This window comes from Lutjanus erythropterus, chromosome 16, assembly GCF_056507025.1.
Source record: "Lutjanus erythropterus isolate fLutEry1 chromosome 16, fLutEry1.hap2, whole genome shotgun sequence".
NCBI lineage: Eukaryota > Metazoa > Chordata > Actinopteri > Lutjaniformes > Lutjanidae > Lutjanus > Lutjanus erythropterus.
Window position 1 is genome coordinate 20,842,935 of NC_139332.1, and position 18,683 is coordinate 20,861,617.

An 18,683-nucleotide genomic window follows, 5' to 3' on the forward strand; every position below is an offset into this window, starting at 1 on the left:
AAAAAAAAACATGACAACCAAAAAATACAGCTGATCAATAGATTTGCATTAATAATAGAGTTGATCTGATACCAATATCCATATTGGAAATGTCTCCAGTACTGCCTAAAATGCTGAACCAGTATTGATTATGAGTCTATGCACAAATCTGATCACTTAATTTATTAGCCCCAAAACAGGACTTTGCTAATATAAGGGACCAACAACTTTTGGAGAAACCCCACCACTGGGACTGGAGTCTAAATTAAAGTCTGGGGACATTATTTCCCCCCCCAAAAAGTCCCTGGTCGTTGGGTAATATTTCTAAAAGTACAGGAAGTGTGGGGGTGGAGCTTGCAACAACTGATTTTTAAAAAATCTGCAACCACAAACTAGTTTGGTTTTTGTTCAGCGTGCTTTGACACATCAATACAGAGTTACAGATCGCACAAATAATGATACTTGTCCATCACTTTTTATGGCATAATTGTTGTATAGTCATGCGCAGAAATTATGTGTAAAAACACAGGTCATTTTTTTCATATGTCAGCGGAACAATTTGCCTAGTTTTCACAGGTCTTTACACTACGGTGGAAATGCAGACATTATTGGGCTGAAGGAACATTTTAGTTCCTTTAAAAGCAGTTTCTGGGACTAAAGTTACTGATAGCAATCATATCAGATTCATAGTAGTATCATGGTAGTATGGGCCAATATGCAAAGTTCATGCATTGGAATCAGGAAGGAAAAACATGGCATCAGAACATCTCCAACTAATAATGCAAATTTGTACATTACACATTTTTTTTAAATTTGTCTTGACCCTGTACAAAATGACAGAAAAAGAAAATATGGTCTCAGCATGTTTTTTTTAAACAAAGAATAAAAAATTCAGGGGAAAGCGTACCTTTACAACTGTCATTATCTCGCAGCTCACTTTCATTTAGTATCTTAATAAAAATGCTAGAAACTTCTATAAAACCCTACTTACGTTTCTCTCACAGACACACTCTGTAACATTTCACAATTACACAACAATATGCATCTTCAAATAAATATGAATTTCACCAAGAAACGTTGTCATGGACTGTAAAAATGCTTTTCAAATGTTTTGTGAAACCACAAGCTCTGTGTGAAACCATCCGCCTTCCCTCATCTCTGATTTCCTTTTTGGTTCTGCAGACATCTACTTTCATATCTCATGTCCTGGAACACGTCGAACCCTTAATGTACGTCTGCAGTAATCTATCGAACACAATGTTTGTTTTCTACTAAGCATTTGGTCACAGATAAGACTGGCTTCTGCTTTCCGCGCCTAGAACCCGTTCACAGGAATTTCAAGCAGAGAATGCACAGTGGAGGTACTGCCAACCAGACAAAGAATAGCCAAGAAATTCTCCGTCTGACGCCTCAATAAAACATGACACTGGCTCACCTGGAAGGAGCTGGAAAGTCACTAGCAGCAGCAGAAGGAGAATACAAATAATGTTGCCTTCATATGTACAGTAAGTGCATGAATTTCATGATTATATGGCACTGAATTCTTCTTATTATCACAGGCACTCATAGTGTCCTCTGCTAACCCTTGAAATTCTGCATGTGTGCTGCGATTGGATATTTATTTTTTATCTTTTTCACAATCAAGTGCTGTTAAATGTGTCCATGATATGCACACGTGTCAAAAAGACAAAAGAGGAGTTTAATGATGATCCAAAGTGCACTCTTCCACATGATTAATGCCCAATGACTGAGGTACTACAGTTCATTTTCTAGCAGGCCAGTACCAATGACATTCACCCTGGTTGATAAATTAACAAGTTCAGATATGATAAACCGTACCCAAGCTGTAAAGAGGACGCTCATGCGTTGATGATGGATGCTGTGGTGTGCCATTTTTTCTGCTGTTTTCATCCCCAAGTCATGCACCAAAAGCATGCTTGGTAGCAGGTTCAAAGCACTACAGTGACAGCTTCTGCCCAGCCGCTGCAGACGAAGACGACGAAGACGGGAAAACTCAGAGGCGGGATGTTTCCCGGCTCAGACCCAACTCTCCGACGCTCTCGTAGTCGGGCTCTGCCTTGCCGGCGTCTGACCCCTCCGCCCCCAGCCCAGCCCTGTGGTCATCGTCCGAGCTACTAGTCTTTGGGATGCGGATGGTTTCGTAGCCGGGATCTGTGCTGTCCAAGTTGGGGTCTTCCCCCGGCTGGGGCTCGTCGGGCTGGGTGTAGATGTCTCGGACGGTGGCGTAGAGGTCGCTGGAGGAAGAGGTCGTGACGAGGCCTTTGATCTCCGCGATGCTGCTGTAGTCGTGCTCTTTGTCTTCCTCGTTCACAGCATCATCACAGTTTGTTTTGTTGACTGTAGAGTACACTGCTGACTGAAGGACAGAGAAGACACACGTTGTTCACGTTAAGCACAAGATTTATTTCGAGGTAACAAAATATTGTGGGAGAATGCAAAACATATTGTGAGGTCACGTAAAAATGGTCCCTCTTTTGTTATATTTCTGGTAGATTAGAGGCATTGTGTGGTACTGTGGACAAAGTAGCTCAGAATGGCAGTAATTCTGAATTTAAAATAAAGGATTAAAACGTAACAATCAAAACTTCCATGTATTTCTTTATTATTAAAAAATGAAATTAAATGATGAAATTGAAATGATGAGAAACCCTGATATGCAAAGTTTGGAGGAGAATGGAAGGATGCGGATTGGAGGAATGGTGCGAGACACAAACACACAAACTACTCTCTAATCATATTAGTAAGATATTCATTAAAAATGAAAAAAGTTATATCCTTATCTTCTCTCATTTGGCTTAAACCCAAAATGTTCCCACACTGGAGCTGTGAAGTGTGGCTTTGAAACCAAGTGCACTGAACTTATTCATCCAGATTTTGTGACTGGAATCTGAAAACACCTATTAGCCTCGAGTAACACGTTTTCTTCACATGGTTCACAGAGGGCAGACGACAAGAGGAAAGAAGTAGTACGACAAGAAACTACAGCAAGACGTGCCTCAGCTCAGTTTGCTGCACCCAGTTCTTATAATAGTAGGGAAAAAAATGCTTCTTGGCTAAAATGTTCATTACTACATACACTACATTTATTGAGATAACAGGTATGTGAACACAAAAAGAAGCTGATGCATTTGTGCCGAAAGATCCCTGCTAGGTTTTTCCCTCGTAGCACGTTGTCTCATGTTGTATTTGACCATTTTAGCATTTTCTTTTGGTGCTTGGGGCACTTGGCGTTCACAGAGTAAAGTGCTGCTGTCTCGGGACTAGAAACGGCAGTTTGGGGAATAAGGGAGTTTAACACACACTTACCTCATTGTCGGACAGAATGTGGTTGTCGAACCCTGGTGCAGGAGACAGAGGGGAGTGTAACTGGAGGAGAAAAGAACAAAAAGATACATTTAGATGGCAGGAAAGCAAAGACTGAACGAGGGATCAGATGTTTAAAACACTCCACAAAGAAGCTGCTTTACTTCTCCAGAAACTGGCTGTTTGGAACGTTTGAGGGGTTGTCACACATTTTTATTTTCAAGAATTTCCTGTCATTAAAAGTGCAGAAAAAAAGTAGCAATCCTTCAACTTAAAAGGCACATTTTACCCCAAAATCAAAATGTTTCCCTTCCTCCCCTCAAATATAATGGAACCAGGTAGCACCCAGCTTGTGGTGCTTAAAGTGGCAAAATATACATTTGAAAACGCAACAGTGATCCCTCTCTCCAGAAATCATGACCCAGTTACTTAAGATGATCCACAGACCTTGTTTTAAGCAGTTTCATGTAGGAACTACTCTCTGCTCACAACATGGCCTATATATTATCATGAGTAACACAGATACATAGATAGGAAAGAGGAGAAACATGTACAAATAGTAATAGAGCTGTTCAGAACACTTTTTAGTGACTTGCATTACTAAAACCTGCTGGTAAACTATTGACAAATTCTCAAAAACATAAACACCAGTGCAAAATCTCATTGTTTGCCTTCAGACAGCGCTTCGTAACGATCGATAAAGCGAACTTCTACATTATTCCCGGCAGCGGGAGAGAAACAAGCTCCGCATTTGCCATTTCTGCCGCGATACATATGAAGCTAATGTTGTATACAACCACCCATTCATTAAGAAAATTATTGAGTGAAAGTCAATAGGCAGTGACGGAGAGTGTGATGTTTTTGCACACCGCTTCTGTCTGCCTTATGATCGATGAGGGAGCCATTAATCAACAAAGCACATCTGACAGCAGCTGCAAACACCTCAGGAGTCTAACAAGAACCTCAATATCACTGCCGGCGTTTACTAAATAGTTGATATCACTTGGATTTTTTTTTTTTTTTACACAGTTTTCATGAGTGGAAAACACTGCCTTTTGTGTTATTTGACTTGATTTCAGATTGCCTACGTCCTTGGTTGTAGGCACCAAGGTTAATGTTGATGCACCTTAAAAAAAGAGAGAGCTGTTCACTTGTTGAAGCGTAATGTTTGTCAAGGGCACATCTTCACACAAGCTACACTTCACTGTAGTAAATGAAAAACTGCCATGATCATCCATCAAGCCGTGCATCCTATCTCCATGCAGGTACATGTTTCTCTGGCATTTTCTCAAAGAGCGTGAATCAATGTGATTACTTTATGGATAACGTATGTTTGGAGACATGATTACTTTTATAGATCCGACACACTCTCTGTGGCTGCAGCAGATGCCTTTTTCATTTCGCTTTAATTAGCCGACCAATTAGGCAGAGTGCCCCGGAGGAGTCTTCGTATGAAACGTGGACAAAGGTGACTCGACCCAGTCGCCACACCTTTGAGTGCGTCTCACAATATTTGTTCATCTAATTTGCAGCCTCCTTATTACTGGCTCGAGCATCACAGCAAATTAAAGTGGAATTTTCATTAAGTCAGTCACACAGTCAGCAATAAACACAGTATTTAACCTGGGTTTGATGTATGTGGGCATTCAATTTGCTATTTATTGCTTCGTGTGTGGAGTCATTTCACTTATTTTCTGATCTTAATTTTGGCTTATATTGCATATTATTGTCTAAATTAGGCAGTGTGATATTAAATTGTTTTTTAATTGTTGTTTTGGTTAGGACAGGAAGACTAGCCACCACTTTGTGAAAGCTAATGGGGATCAAAATAAAGAACAAAGAATACAGACCTACAGTATAACAGTAGGTGGACAGGTATTTGTTTTGTATCAGTCAGAAATATGCACTTCCATTGAAGAGACCTGCTACCTCTGCAGATATAAACGGCTCATTGTAAGGTAAAGAAAACATGATGATTCTTATTTTCAGACAGTTATATATTAATGAAAACACACTTATCAATATTATATTCCATATCTGCCATATTCTGCCAGGAAATCCCCTTAAATCTCATACATTGGCCCTTTAACAGGTAAGTAACTTAACGTAAATCAGTGAGCCTGGAAAGTTGAAACTCAAAGTTTTGGGACTCAGGACTCAGTGCTTGATTCAAGACTTGAGTGCAAAGCCTTGAGAATTACTTGTGAGTTGCAAAACAGCGATTTGGTCCCACCTCTGATTAAAACCTTTAACAGCGGCCACCGTGGAGAGGTGTTTGTTTTGTGTCAATACACACTGAGGCATTACATCTGAGAGATTAATATTTCGACGTGTTACAATAAGATGTTTGTGTGTGTGCGTGTACGTGAGACGGGATTATGGGAATGTGTTGATGTGTATGCAGAAGATACAATGACGTCCAGGACATGCCAGTATGACAGTAAGCTGATTACAGTAGCCTGAGAAGACGGACGACTCAGGTGTCAGTGTGTCAGTCATGCTGACGTACATGTTGACACACGCACATATAAATCAGTATGAATAAATCAACTCAGATTATCACACGTCCACTGAAGTACACAAACGACTCCAAACAAACTGTTGGTATGCAAAATATACTCAATAAAAATATAAATAAAGCACTTTTTTTTTGCTACTATTTTTCACAAGTTGAGGTAAAAAAAAATAATCTAAATCTAAGACTTGCAAAAAAAAGTTAAATTCTCTCAAATTTTGCTTCATTCATGTTAGTGAGAACTTTTCCTTAATAAGATAATACATCCAAGTGACAGGTGTGGCATACATTAAAACCTCCTGTCTTAGTATTGTTACTTCCTCTGTCAATGTTCTTCCTTATTTTACATAATGTTTTCATTAATTCAGTCATACATGTGACGTTAATTTAGGGGGGAACTGTTGCAGCCTAAAGTGACTGATTTCACATCAGCTTTTCAAAAAAAAACAAAAAAATGGAATCCATGTTGCAATGTTTTTAGGCATTTTTAGAGTTGAAGTTGTGGGGGAAGTGAAATTTAAAAAAAAAATATATATATATCATCTTGTTCCCATGACAATAAAATGCAGTTCTAAGTGACCTGGAAGGAGGTTACTAAGGTTACCTCCTGTATTATGATTATGGTCAAAATTGCAAGAAGTCTTAGATATTTTACTTTAACTCATGAAAAATGGGAGCAAAACCAAAAAGGTTGCATTTATACTTTTGTTGAGTATATATAAACCACATCAATACCCACTAAAATTATAACCTATAACACACACTTAAACACAATTCATACTCAAATCCTCTGTCTAACAATAGTGATTCCCTGAAGCGGCTCAACAGCGCTGACCAGCAGTTTACTTGAACCACGTCTCCAGCGTATATCCCAGCAGCCCACTGCCTGGGTCAAATTCATTTCCTGCATCGCACATGAAAAGCCCAGAGGCGACACACAGTCAAACAAGTGTTACTGCTGTTTATGACGGTTCAATAACTGTATAACTGCACAGGATCAGAGAGGCTGTGAATGAAATGTCACAAAAGCACCGTGTGAGTGTGTGTTTCTGTGTGTGTGTGTGTGTGTGTGTGTGTGTGTGTGTGTGTGTGTGTGTGTGCAGTGAATGTTTAACTAGGAATCAGGTGTATGTATGTATGGAAAACATGTGTGTATATGAGTACGCCTATCTCCGTGTGTGTGTGTGTGTGTGTGTGTGAGCAGCATGTACCGAGCTGCTACCTGAGGAGATTCATACATTTACATACAGGCAGCCCAGCATTTGTACAGATGAGTGTGTGTGTGTGTGTGTGTGTGTGTGTGTGTGCGTGTCAGAGACAGAGAGAGAGAGTTTCTATAGCCTGTATCATCCATCATGAAGCCAGACTAACTGTCATAGTGATGGTGGCCAGCTGGCGCTCACTATGCTCAAAGACACACACACACACACACACACACACACACACACACACACACACACACACATACACACACACAACTCACACACTTGGTTTGACAAGACAAATCACCGACGGCTCCTGGTCATACATGGTCGTAAACCACAGGGAGCCAGGAACATTCAGGGTTAACCTTAAATCAGCCCCAGGGAGTCTATGTGTATGAGAATATACGTAAACACACAGGATGTGTGTGTGTGTGTGTGTGTGTATGTGTGTGCGCATGTGTGTGTGTGTGTGTGTAGTATGGGGGGCTGGGAAGAAATAACAGAATTATTGCTGACTAGACATGCCAACAAAGTACGTGTGGGTGTATTAGATTTGTGGGTGCGTCTATAAATGAGTACATTTTTGAATGCGTGTGTGTGTGAGGCTGGTTTGGAGATATATTGTAGCTCAGCAGATCAAGATTTCGTCATGGATACGGAGGTCAGATGAGGCTAGACTCGCCTGCTGTCCAAATGAGCAGCAGTGATTAACTAATTGGCAACAACAGCAGAGACAAAGGAACAGAGAGATGTGACCAGAAAAACAGAGGAGAAATAAAGAGAGGGGGAGGAGATGAACAGAGGGAAGGAGAACCAAGGAGACGGAGCGTATTAGAGGGAAAACTTGGCACTTTTCACGCTGATGTCCGATCAGTGTTGATGGTAAAAACTGAAGCAAAAAATTCCTCAGCGCGTACTTTATCGACCAAGAAAACTGAGCTTCTCCCGCTCGCGGAGCTGTGCAGCAGTGCCACCGAGATAAGAGGAGAAAGATAAGAAAGAAGCTTTGAGACAATCAGACAAGTTGTAAACAAGTCATCAACCAGATTATCTAAACCACTTCATTTGAGGATAAAACCAAAACTGAGAGCAGATGCAAATATTGCATAGGAAACCTTTGCAGACACAACTATGGCAAGTAAACTAGGTCAAAGCTGCACCACATAACAGATTTGTAAGCTGTGATAAAAACTTATAATGGACAGTTAGGTGTCTTTTCCTTTCTATGTGTGTTGCTTTTCAGGTCTGACTTTTTTGTGATGTTATTGCATTTTATGTGCAAAACTAAGCAACTGACTTGGTGAATACGGTCTTGGTATTACTGATGGCAATGATGGCCAAAAAGTGCAACAGGTCTCTTCAGCTCTGTGAGGCTGAACTCGTGGGGTTTCTGACCTGATGAAGATCCAAGTGTGATTGCAACAATGAACCAGTACATTTATTGTATCATGGAGTAAGTGGGCAGGCATTACCTGTTTCTTTGAAACAACAGAATGCTTACATGCTCAGAATGACAATCCTAAGTGTCACCATTTTGTGTGTTAGCATGCTAATATTCACTAATTAGCGTCAAACAAACAGTACAGCTGAGACTGATGCAGTTATACTGAAGATAACAGAGAAGAAAGAGACAACTTTCTTGCTTCTTATCATTATGAAATAAATGTTGTGTAATGGCTGTAGAACAAGGACATCATCCACATTTAGATTGCTTTCCTATAAGCCTTGCTTTAGCACAATTCTTCCCAGGAAATTGATGTCTCCGTTACAAACTAAATTAAATGCACACTATTTGTCTGAATGTTTTCATCAAACACGACTCCCCCCTCCACCCTGAGGCCATCCCCTGCTGCTGCAAAGCAAAAACATTACTTAAACCATGTTATTATTATGCAATGCGCATCACTACAATAGCTTTTGTCTGTTCCCAAATGTAACCTAAAATTCTGACAATTTCAATGAGCCTCTTCACTAAATAGGTTTCTTTTTTTCTCTCTTATTTGCAGAATTATGTTGATCACTTCTTTGTAGAGAATGGCTCTGATCTGAGGAAACGGAAAGTATTCTGATGTTGTGTCAGAGGATGTTCCCCTGTCAGATAGCGTTGCTTGTAGTGGCGCCCTACACAGTTGACTGTTAAGTTATGTTTAGGTGTAGCATTTCAACACAAGACCTGTTTGCTTTTGCCTTGGTGGCACAATAATACCATTTAGAAACACTGGTGGACCGACAAGTTGTCTGGTTTCACTTTAAAATTTGGAGCTGATGACAATGATGATGATGATAACGCACTTTAAGGAAGGTGAAGGGATCATCAGAGTCATTACAATTCATCCTGAATGGGACATGAATGTACCACTGGATGGATTGCAATGAATTTTGGATGAATCCATCCAATAGTTTCACTCAAAAACAGATTTCAACTTCATTTTAGTACTAGAGGAAGAGGCAGGGGATAAAATAAGTCATTAGGATTTGTCCTCTGGGCACCAAGGACATCTGTACCAAACATAACAGCAATCCATCCAACGAAGGACCCACAAACAAACCAACATGGCCACCCTTAGAGCCATGCCGGTTGCATGGCTAAAAATATAGTAAATTATAATAAATCATAATTATCCTTTAAAACAAGAAGGGAAAGTAATGCAGAGGGAAGTAAATATGAAGAGAAGAATGTGTAGAGAAGACAAACAGCTTCGTGGCAGATTGACGATGTGATGTTTGTGTGCTTGTCAACAGCCTGATGCAATTCTCCCTGAGCGCTGAGAGCGTGTTGGTGTGTGTGCGTGTTTGTTGGTTTGTGTGTGTGTGTCCTCCAAATGTGTTTGTTTCTCTGCTGCAGCTCCACATGTGGAAGGCAGCATGCTGAGTGAAGCAGAAGCTGCAGCTCTGCTCAGTTCATGACTCTTCTTCTCCTCTGTTCACCTCTCCACTCCTTTCACTCCTCCTCTTCCTTCACATCTCTATTTCTCACCAGTACCGTTTCTTCTTTATCTTCTTCATCATCTCCACTCTCCCCTCCTCTCCAGTACAGATGGCTCTATTTGTATGCTGCTGGGTTTCTTTTTTCTCTCCCTATCTCACTCTTGACTCTCTGTCTCTCTCACCCTTTATGCCTCCCAGTCCTCTCAGCTCTTTTTGAGTCAATCTCCCATCATCTTTCTGTCACTATCTCTGTTTCATCTATTACTCTCTCCTGCTCATCCCACTCCAGCTCCCATTTTCATTCTTCTTTTCTCCTTTCACTGCTCTGTCCCTCAGTCTGTCACTCTCCCTAAAGCAGCACTGAGCTGGCAGCTTAGCACATGATAATTGTAGTGGCGACACATCATGTCGCCTTCCCTTTGTTCTCCATCCTCTTTTTCAAGCCAGCTACATCGACTCTTTCACACAGTGTTGTCGAGCAGATGGAACACCCCTAGTTTATGTGGGGATAAATGTGTTATTAGGATGGGGATGAGAATAAGATGAAGGATAGGCCGACCTTGAAATTATAATGATCTGCCTGACTTTTGTGTCAAAAATGAGTTAGTCAAGCTGCAATATACTCTTAGCACCCAGGTGACAGTAGTCAAGTATTCAAGTCAAGTTAATTGCACCCAGGGTGGAACAGGCATATGGCTCTTTACACCCAGCAGTATATATCCTAGCATGCACCTGGGGTGTAAATAGCCAGCGTAGCTATTTACGTTTGCTATTTCTTAACCTAACCAATTAGTTCTGATGCCTAAAACAAACCAAAGTGCAACTGAAAACTGAAAATAATATAAATAAAAAAAATAAAATGACTCTTTATAGCTAAACTATAGGGCCAGGTGTAAAAAGCCAAGCTGCAGTGTGACTACTGTCATCCAGGTGCAAACAGACACATCATTTTTTAACAAGTTCTTAACATTTTGTGTAGGTTTATTTACACTTTTATGCATTAACGGCTCTAGATTCTTTAGTCTGTCACCACACTGCTCTGTGACTTGACCTAAAGTAACTGAAATGATTGCGAAATGTTACTCAATCCTTAGTTTTTGAAGCTCGTAATTGAAGGTTTTATCAAAACATTATGAACGACGTTAACGACAGCTAAGTTGAGAGTCATTTTTTGAAGTTCGGGTTTCCTGCTATAGCTGCTGAATATGTTAGTGATCTGACGGGTGACATAACGGGCCAAAGTTAGGAGTGGAGGCTAACATAGAACACAGAACACAGATATGCTCTCCTGCTAACTAGCTTTATGTGTTTATAACTTGTGTACTGCAGCAGATTCACACTGATGGCCAGTTTCTGAATTTAAAACATTTTTCTACACCCAAATGTCTAGTTTAATAATCCCCCCTCAGTAATTGATTTTGTGTATTAAAACAATGTAAGACAAATATAGATAAATACTATAGCCAAATCACTGCTTTCTGTAAATCCTTAGCAGATACAGTCATATCACAATTAATATTTAGTTCATAATTAATGAAATGACAGTTGAAACCCAACTAATCCAAAAGAAAACTCAAAATGTGACAGAATATGAAACATTATAGTCTATATTTATTGCTCCAAGGTGTTTTCTGTGTCTGCATTGCTGTTCTGAATGAGGTTTTCTTTGATCCATTAAATTAGGACTATACACTCACACACCATTCTCACCTCTCCATTGTGCAGTCCCGCCCCCGCCAGCCCATTCATCACCACGGGCTGGTTGTCATTTTCATCCAGAACCTTCTCTGGTACCGGCGGAGGCAACTCCTCCTCTGGTTCCTCCTGAGGCCTGTGGGAGGGAACGCTGGCGTTATCTGAGCGCCTTTTGGCCTCCATGTCGGCGCTGTGGCGGCTCTTCTTATTCAGGTCGATGGAGGCGTACTCCACTCCTGTGCACAGGGGCCCCCGCTCAGGTGTGCAGGGGCTGAGGTGGCCATTGAGAAGGGCAGGGGGATGATGGGGAGGTTCATCGGGGCTCAGCTGGACGGTACCGTTGGGGAGGCCGAGCTGCGTCGGGGGGTCTTTGAGCTCCTTGACCGTCTCGTACAGGGAGTCTTCAGCGCTGACATCACGTGATGCCACCGCCATCTCCTTCACCACCTGGATATCAGATACATACACTGGATTCTTTAATATGCTTCAAAAAGTGGGTTGCACCAACAAAGATTGATTTAATGTATGATTAGTTTCAATCAGAGTTTAACAAAACTAAGTAAATAATGCATAAAACCAGATTTAAAATTAAGCAGAGCTTTGTTGCACAAAATAAATTCAATTCAGTGATATAAACTGCAATTAAATAGAGATTAATCATTATGGAGATGCTTGCTTATCCCAAACAGAATAAATAAATAAAAAATACATTTTAGTGCTGCTGGGACTTAGTAAATAAACGAGGGGGAAGAAACCAATAACTTGCCGCTCTGTATTCCTCAAAAATACCTGACATTGATGCTAGCTAGCTAATAACTTAGTTATTCTACTTATGATGGCTTGGCACAGTAAGGAAAAAACATTTTAATTCAGAGTTTAAAGTTTTGGCCCAACAGACAAACATCTTGGCTTTAAACTTAAAAGAGAGGTTTAAATTTAATCATTCATATTTAAAAATTTGGTGCATCATAATTTAAAGTTCAATTAATCAGCAGCCCATCTAATCAAAGCATTAATAACCTATAACAGTTACATTCAAGTTCAGCGCAAGTACAGACATGACTTCACTCTCGGAGGTGACTTTAAACACTGACCTCATAGGTGCTGTCCCCTGAGGCTGGGGGTCCGTCCCCAATGAGGGCGTTGTTGGGAGGAATGCTGGGAAGCTCGCGGTCCTGAGGACACTTGGAGGACCTGAGCTCTGATTGGCTGGAGAGCATCTCCTCTGACGGCTGGGGGCTGGTGTCCTGTGTGTCCGTGAGGACTAGTGGAGCACATAAAAAAGGAGTTAGGGCGAGCAAAAAAAAAAACAAAAAAAAACGCTTCTCATTTGGTGACTTTCACTGTGCTTTTAAGAGCAGTGATTAAAAAAAAAAAGTGTTTTTTTAACATTTACTTCAAAACAGTTTTGTAATGAGTCACATTTTCCTTATTCGTCACTGCAGAATAGATTCACTGCTATTTACAGTTTTCTGTTATTGATATTTAGTACCCACTCAGGTTAGAATGACTAAGAAAATCATGTCGGTGACTATAAAAACAACAGCTGAGGTTTAAAATGAACCAAAGGTGAAAGATAACAAAGATGCTGCATAACAACAGCTGCTGAGGAAATGTTATTCCCATGTAGCTGAATTATAAAAGTAAAGGACACGAAACATGCTGCACTTTGCCAGCAGTGACTCTCATATCACTATCATAGACAGTAATCAACATTTTTCACCATTTTTGGACCAAACTATTAATCTATTAATCGATAAAATGATCAACAGATTAATCGATAATGAAATGAATAGTTAGATACAGCCCTACTTACTTGTACCGCTGGTTAAAGGACCATTGTGAGAGCTGCTGACAGCCAAATCAGTCGCTGGACTGTCTGCTGATTGGCTGATCGTCTCTCTCTCTGACACCTGCGTAACGAAAGAGAAGATGTTTGTTCGTCACTGCTGGTGAATGCGAGCATTTAATGCACATGAGAAACAGTCTTTTATTGTTATTGTTATTTCAATTACGCATCAAAGTCAAACCAGAAAAACATGAGATTCTTAAACGGAGCAGAAATCAATCTGCACAGGGTGGATGACTTTCTTTCACACCTCGGTGCAATCCAAAAGCCGCTGTCAGCAAAATGTAAAGTCTGTTTGGAAAACTGTTTTTGAGGATCTTACGGATTTTGGGGGATGTCTTTCATATTTGCATCACTGATTACAATTTCCACGCTTCCCTGTTCTTTATCTCTGCTTTTCGCAGCTTTTTCAATCACAGTACTGATTACTTCAACCTCATTATCAGTATGTTATGCATGCTTAATTAAGTGTACTGTATTTTTATTCACCAAAAAAAGACATCTACATAGAGATATCTCATGAAGGGTGTAAGGTTTCATTTCATCACTGAGGGGGAATAGCCTCCTATTTTCCTGTATTCTGATGATTTTTTATGCACCAATTTACACCTTTTCTGCATTTATTTACAGTGGAAAGGAAAGGAAAATATAAACATCGGGCTACAGATGACAAGTCAAAATTCAAAATTAAAATCTCTGCTACTTCCATGTTTTTACTGAGGGAAATACTTGCAGATGATCCAAATATTGAGGGGCCACAATGAAGCTTATCTTAGTTTGTAACTGGGTTTATGAAAGGCTGAGCTGACTTAATATCCTTCTTCAGTCTAAAAAGCTTGCATGCATCTCACTTTATGTTTTTAATCTCACTTTGGTTCATTAATAAGAGACACTGATGCAGAGTCAAAAACAAGAACAGCATGACTGAGGAGGGTAAAATGAGAGGAAAACAAAATAAGACGATCCTTTATGGGCATCCACAGGAAAATTTGCTCTACTATTTTACCTCCCCTCCCTCTACAGTCAAGTCGAAGCTACAGAACAACAACCCTGCAGCTGGCAGTGATTCAGTCTTGCTCAAGGACACTTCAGCAGAGCAGATACATCCTCCAGTTGGAAGCTGTTTCCATATTTGCAACGTCATGTGACAAAATCGGCAGCCGAATGTGAGTGAGCAAACACTCAAATCAACACTCCCAGTGACACAACCTACACTCATTAACACTGCATGTACTGAGCACCTGCCGCACTGAGGCACGATTTAGCAAAATGCACTTTAAATATAAACTGACTTGTTTCTATAGGCAAAGATTTCACTCCGTCACTCACTATTAAGAGCTTATAACAAACTGTGACAGTAATATTAACTGGTGCAAGTCGAGATTCTCTTTGCTTTGTTTGGTCTCCTTCAGTGTGAGCAGAAGATTGTGTATTAGAAGCTCCACAACCCCACCTAGTGGTCAATCGCTCTCATAACTACTGGTGTCTATGATGTAATCTTTAACTGTTTTATGACCCAAATATCTTCCATGTTATTCTTTTGTTGCTTTATTTTCGTCACCAAAGTTGGAAAAAAAAACTATTATCATGTCTTAGTCTCAGCATCATTGAAGTTCCATGTTTTTTCATCCTGATCAAGGTTCTCAAGGTACAGCAACTGATTGAAGATAATCTTAGATTTCTGGAGCATTTTGGAAATCAGCTAATGTTCCTTTGTTATCATCTAGAAGTGTGTGATCACACTTATCTGCAAACAGAACAATCACAGAGCCTGTGCTTCAGACATTTTCTTTACTTTAGTAGGATCCACGGTCCTATTTCTGTCTGGATCTCACAAAAAATGAGTTGTCATGTTTTAACAAGCATAAATCCAAAATGAATGAAAGCTACATTTAAACAATTAGGCTAAAAATGTAATTAAAAAGGGAAATAAGGTGAGGGAGAGAGTTCCTTCGCTGTGCTGGACAGCCAGACTGATTGCGATCGAGCCGAAGAGCCAATCTTCACATCTGCACAAAGACAAAGACCCCCATTTAACCCATCAGGCTGTGACACAGTCCGTCATTTAACTGGGCTCCTCCTGAAGCAATCTGACCACCTCACAATTGCAGGTTACAGTGAAGATATCCATCAAATGCAAAAAGGCTCTGAGGAATGTGTGTGCGCACATGGGAGTATGAAGGCTGACACACACGTACACATGAAGCCACAGAGGGAGTGACAGGATAAGAGAGTAAGTGGATGTCACTTAGTCTGTGAAAGCCGGGCATTTGTCACACTTAAATGTTGCTTGGTCACACAAGCATCAGTATTTCAGGAGGTGGCAATTACAATTATCTACCTCCATGACGGTGTGTTCAAATGCACATAGTGTCATTATGACTAATACAGATCTTGTTTTGATTTGTTGATGTAAATAGTTTATCCAGGGGGTTATACCACAAAGCAAGCTCAAAAAAACCTTGTCTTTGCATGAGCTGGTTCGACAAAACTAGTGATAACAGGTGAGTTCCCCTAAAAAAGACTGATTGGTGCATCATTTGACTCACAAAGTGGAGCGATCACGTGCTATTTCAGTCAAGAGGAACAGGTTCTTGTAATAGAGAGCTATAAAAAAATATTTTTAAAAAAATTACAGCAGAAAGCAACACTGCTGCTGCAAATGAGGCAAGAGAAGAATTCTAGCAGAAAATTACTGTTTGACCCAGTGCCTCGCTTTTATTTCTAACTGAAAACCGCACATTAAAACTACTACAAGGAACCTTTTATTTGTTGATTTTGGAGGCCCTTGTTGACAAAGCGGTAAATGTTTCCACCATAATAACCTGAAAATATAACGTCACAAATAAAATTATTTAAATAGAAATCTCCTCCTGCTTCTTTTTAACTGGCTAATATAGTACTCTCTCTCTCTGACACCGTAAATCACTTTAGTTTTTGGCCAACTATTCAACTGTCTAATCGGTACTCTGAGCTGTTTCTGCACCACCAACTGAATGCATGCAGGTTCCCATGGCAACATAATGCATACAGACTGCACTGCTGTAATAACAGTACACGGCTTCATTTGATGACATTACTAATGTGGGGCTCAAGCAAGTTTGCATATATAATGTCTTCCCCCAACTGAGAATCTATAGCACTCTTAGAGAACATCATCAGGGAAATAATTAGTTTAAGAGTGGCACTTTTTTACAGCTGATATGATCACAGCAGGTTATGAGTTTAGCATTAATTAACCCAACCTATTTTTGAGAAATCTGAATATAATACCTGGACTGCTGTGATCAAAACCAGAATACTGTGGCATATAAACGCCTTATCCAGGTTTATGAACCATCTCATAGTAGCTGAGACAGTGATAAATGAAGACACGCCTGCAAACAGACAATTAAAAACCTGCATACTGTTATGATCATGTATACAGAGACATGAATAACCAGAATTTCATGTTACATATAAATGCCATATCCTGAATTTATTTAAAAAAATGGTTAAGGCACCCACACATTACACACCAAGCTCTTGGATCCTCCATTAGGGCTGCACAATTAATCAAAAATATTGAAATCACAGACTTTTTTTTATCTTGTCTAGTTTTATCTTTGTTTTATTTATTTGATTCTATTTGATTTTATTACTTTGACTGTGAAGCACTTTGTGATTGGTGTCTGTGAAAGATGCTACAGAAATAAACTTTGTTTACTAATGCTCAAAAAAAGGATACTAATGAGCAAGCAATCACACCCTTTGAATTTAACTCCATTCTTTATTTTCAGCAACTTAAAAAAACACTACAATATTATAATTTCATGATATGTGAACAGGAAGTAATTGGATTTCCCACATGTGCTCTTGTAACCTCGTCAGCAGTTACCACCAATTTGAAGACAATCTCACCAACAATTGAGGCTGTCAGTCAGCTGTGAGTGAGTTTTGTTTCGTGTGTGTTTCTGTGTCAGTGTGATGGAAGTGGGTTAGTAGACAAATGTCAGAGGGGGTGTGCGCGTGTCATAGGATATCAGGGTGGAGATGCGAGTGCATTATTCAGGCACGCAGCCAACGTGGAAGCTCAATCCACGGTGGATATGCTGCCTGATTACAGACATGTCAGTCACACACGCTGACATTAATGAGCATGTATGTGAGTGTGTGTGTAACACAGTGTGTGCTGGTTCTGTTTCAGAGAGAGAATGAATCTGAGTAAATATTTTTCCATGGTTTAGATTTAATTTATTCATTTCTAGATTTATTTTTTGCCAGAAGTCCAAGACGTTACTGAACCCTGACCTGGTCGCTATGGTTACACACAATTGTTTGCATATGTTAAAGAGAAAGCGTGTATGTTTGTGTGTAAATGTAAGTGTGACCGTTCACACACGTGTAATTACTAATCGGCCTGACACGCTGTGGCAAGCTCAGTCAAAACCCACAGCTGTTACCCTCCACATCTAATAAACAAAAACACATCAGAAACAGAGGAAGTGAAACATGAAACCTAATCACAGTTTTTGAGATTAATTCTCAGGCGCAGCTTCTTCATCAAAGCTGCCGCCTAAGATGCTTCAATATTCCTTTAATATTTCCCTTTTATTTCCCTTCAAGGCATAATTTTACATTTAGGTGCATTTCCTGGACAACATTCAAGGGTGTGATTGTTCCTGGCCAAGAAATAGTCCAACCCATAAACACAGAGCCAAAACCACAAAGTGACTACGGTATTTGCACATACTTTGTACTATTGCAAGAAAAAAAAAACTGTAACGTGCAACTCACTCCATTCATGAGGTTCTCATGGTCTCCTACTGGATGTCCATTGGCTGCCTTCTTCTGCCTACACAGAGAGACAAAGGAGAGATGAGAGAATAGAGAGACAGAGGGATAAAAGGTGGCTGATTACAGAGCACAGAGCACACCAGGCAGCTCTAATATTGCAGTCTGTGGTGTCAGCGTCTCATGCGAAGTCAAAGGAAAATTAATCGGTTTCTCTCCTTGGATCAGGTGCAAGCCTCGTTCTTATTCACTGTTTAGGCCCTTGGCTGAAATGTGCAATAAATCTGAGGTTACGATGCTGTTTTTTTTTTTTTAATCAAAATGTAATTTCTTTGTCTACTGCTTTCTGTTTTTTTCTTGCTACTTCCTCCATGTGACGATAACACCGATGTTGGCATTAACCTGTGTACTGTTT

At 40.1% G+C, this 18,683-nt stretch overlaps 1 protein-coding gene across 2 annotated transcripts in view; it reads right to left on the bottom strand.

Moving 5' to 3' along the window:
• Positions 1–1,251: 1,251 nt before the first annotated feature.
• pag1 (phosphoprotein membrane anchor with glycosphingolipid microdomains 1) overlaps positions 1,252–18,683 on the bottom strand; it is a 69,597-nt gene continuing 52,165 nt past the window's right edge. For both annotated transcript variants that reach the window (XM_084739334.1, XM_084739333.1), the window contains 6 exons: positions 18,272–18,329; positions 13,463–13,559; positions 12,741–12,910; positions 11,662–12,093; positions 3,307–3,366; positions 1,252–2,356 (listed from right to left, as the gene is read on the bottom strand). In XM_084739334.1, coding sequence (XP_084595460.1) covers positions 1,994–2,356; positions 3,307–3,366; positions 11,662–12,093; positions 12,741–12,910; positions 13,463–13,559; positions 18,272–18,329 — 1,180 coding nt within the window. In that variant the 3' untranslated portion in view covers positions 1,252–1,993. The remainder of the gene's footprint in view (positions 2,357–3,306; positions 3,367–11,661; positions 12,094–12,740; positions 12,911–13,462; positions 13,560–18,271; positions 18,330–18,683) is intronic.